Below are 720 nucleotides of genomic sequence, written 5' to 3'. Positions count from 1 at the left end.
GACTTCTCACTGTCTCGGTAAAGTAGCGAGCATAATCAAAATGCCCAGCCGCCCCGAACATTCTTCCCCCCACTATCGGGCAGAAAATACAAGGATCTACCATGTTCCACCAGGATCAAGGACAGCTTCTACCCCACTAGGGTCAGACTCTTGAACAGATGGACTCTTCGCCTCACAATCCACCTCATTATGATCTTGCACTTTATCGTTTACCTGTTACACTTTTTTTCTGTATAGTTATTGTACTACCCTTGGATCGTGTAGTCAAGCTTGTTACTGTATCTCGGTACAAGTGACAACGACAATGAACCAACCTCTGCTGCGCAAATCTTTGAAGTTCTGTGGAATACTCCTACTAGTTTGTGAAGTCTTGCTTTGCAGTCAGCCTAATCGCGGGGTGGGAGAGTGTTGATGCTGGGGCGGGGGGGGGGGGGGTCGGAGAGAAGAGGGTGAGATAACTAAAGTAAAGCCTCAGACCTTGGAGTGACCCCACCCCCTCCTCTGCGGCCCAGCGGACCAGCTCCCTCTGCGGACCAGGGAGGGAAGGGCGGCGCGTTGTTCGCCCGGCCCTATCTCGGAAGGGGGCGTGGACTGCGGAGCTGCGCCCGGTTGCCTGGTGCTATATAAGTTGTGTGGGGTGGGAAGTACGGGATCTGAACTTCAGCGCAGTTACTTCAACGTCGTCCCCCAGTTCATCACCATGAGTAACGCGGCTCCGAA

At 53.3% G+C, this 720-nt stretch overlaps 1 protein-coding gene across 2 annotated transcripts in view; it reads left to right on the top strand.

The window, feature by feature from the left end:
• The first annotated feature begins 638 nt into the window (after window positions 1-638).
• Window positions 639-720, top strand: part of rhbg (Rh family B glycoprotein) — a 21,154-nt gene continuing 21,072 nt past the window's right edge. Inside the window, exon 1 of one of the 2 annotated variants that reach the window (XM_059980275.1) lies at window positions 639-720. This exon is cut by the window's right edge and continues 170 nt beyond it. In XM_059980275.1, the coding sequence (XP_059836258.1) occupies window positions 701-720 (20 nt within the window). In that variant the 5' untranslated portion in view covers window positions 639-700. The other variant, XM_059980276.1, reaches the window with a different exon arrangement.

This window comes from Hypanus sabinus, chromosome 9 (assembly GCF_030144855.1).
Source record: "Hypanus sabinus isolate sHypSab1 chromosome 9, sHypSab1.hap1, whole genome shotgun sequence".
NCBI classification, from domain to species: Eukaryota; Metazoa; Chordata; class Chondrichthyes; order Myliobatiformes; family Dasyatidae; genus Hypanus; species Hypanus sabinus.
This window is presented reverse-complemented; position numbering and strand designations above follow the sequence as displayed.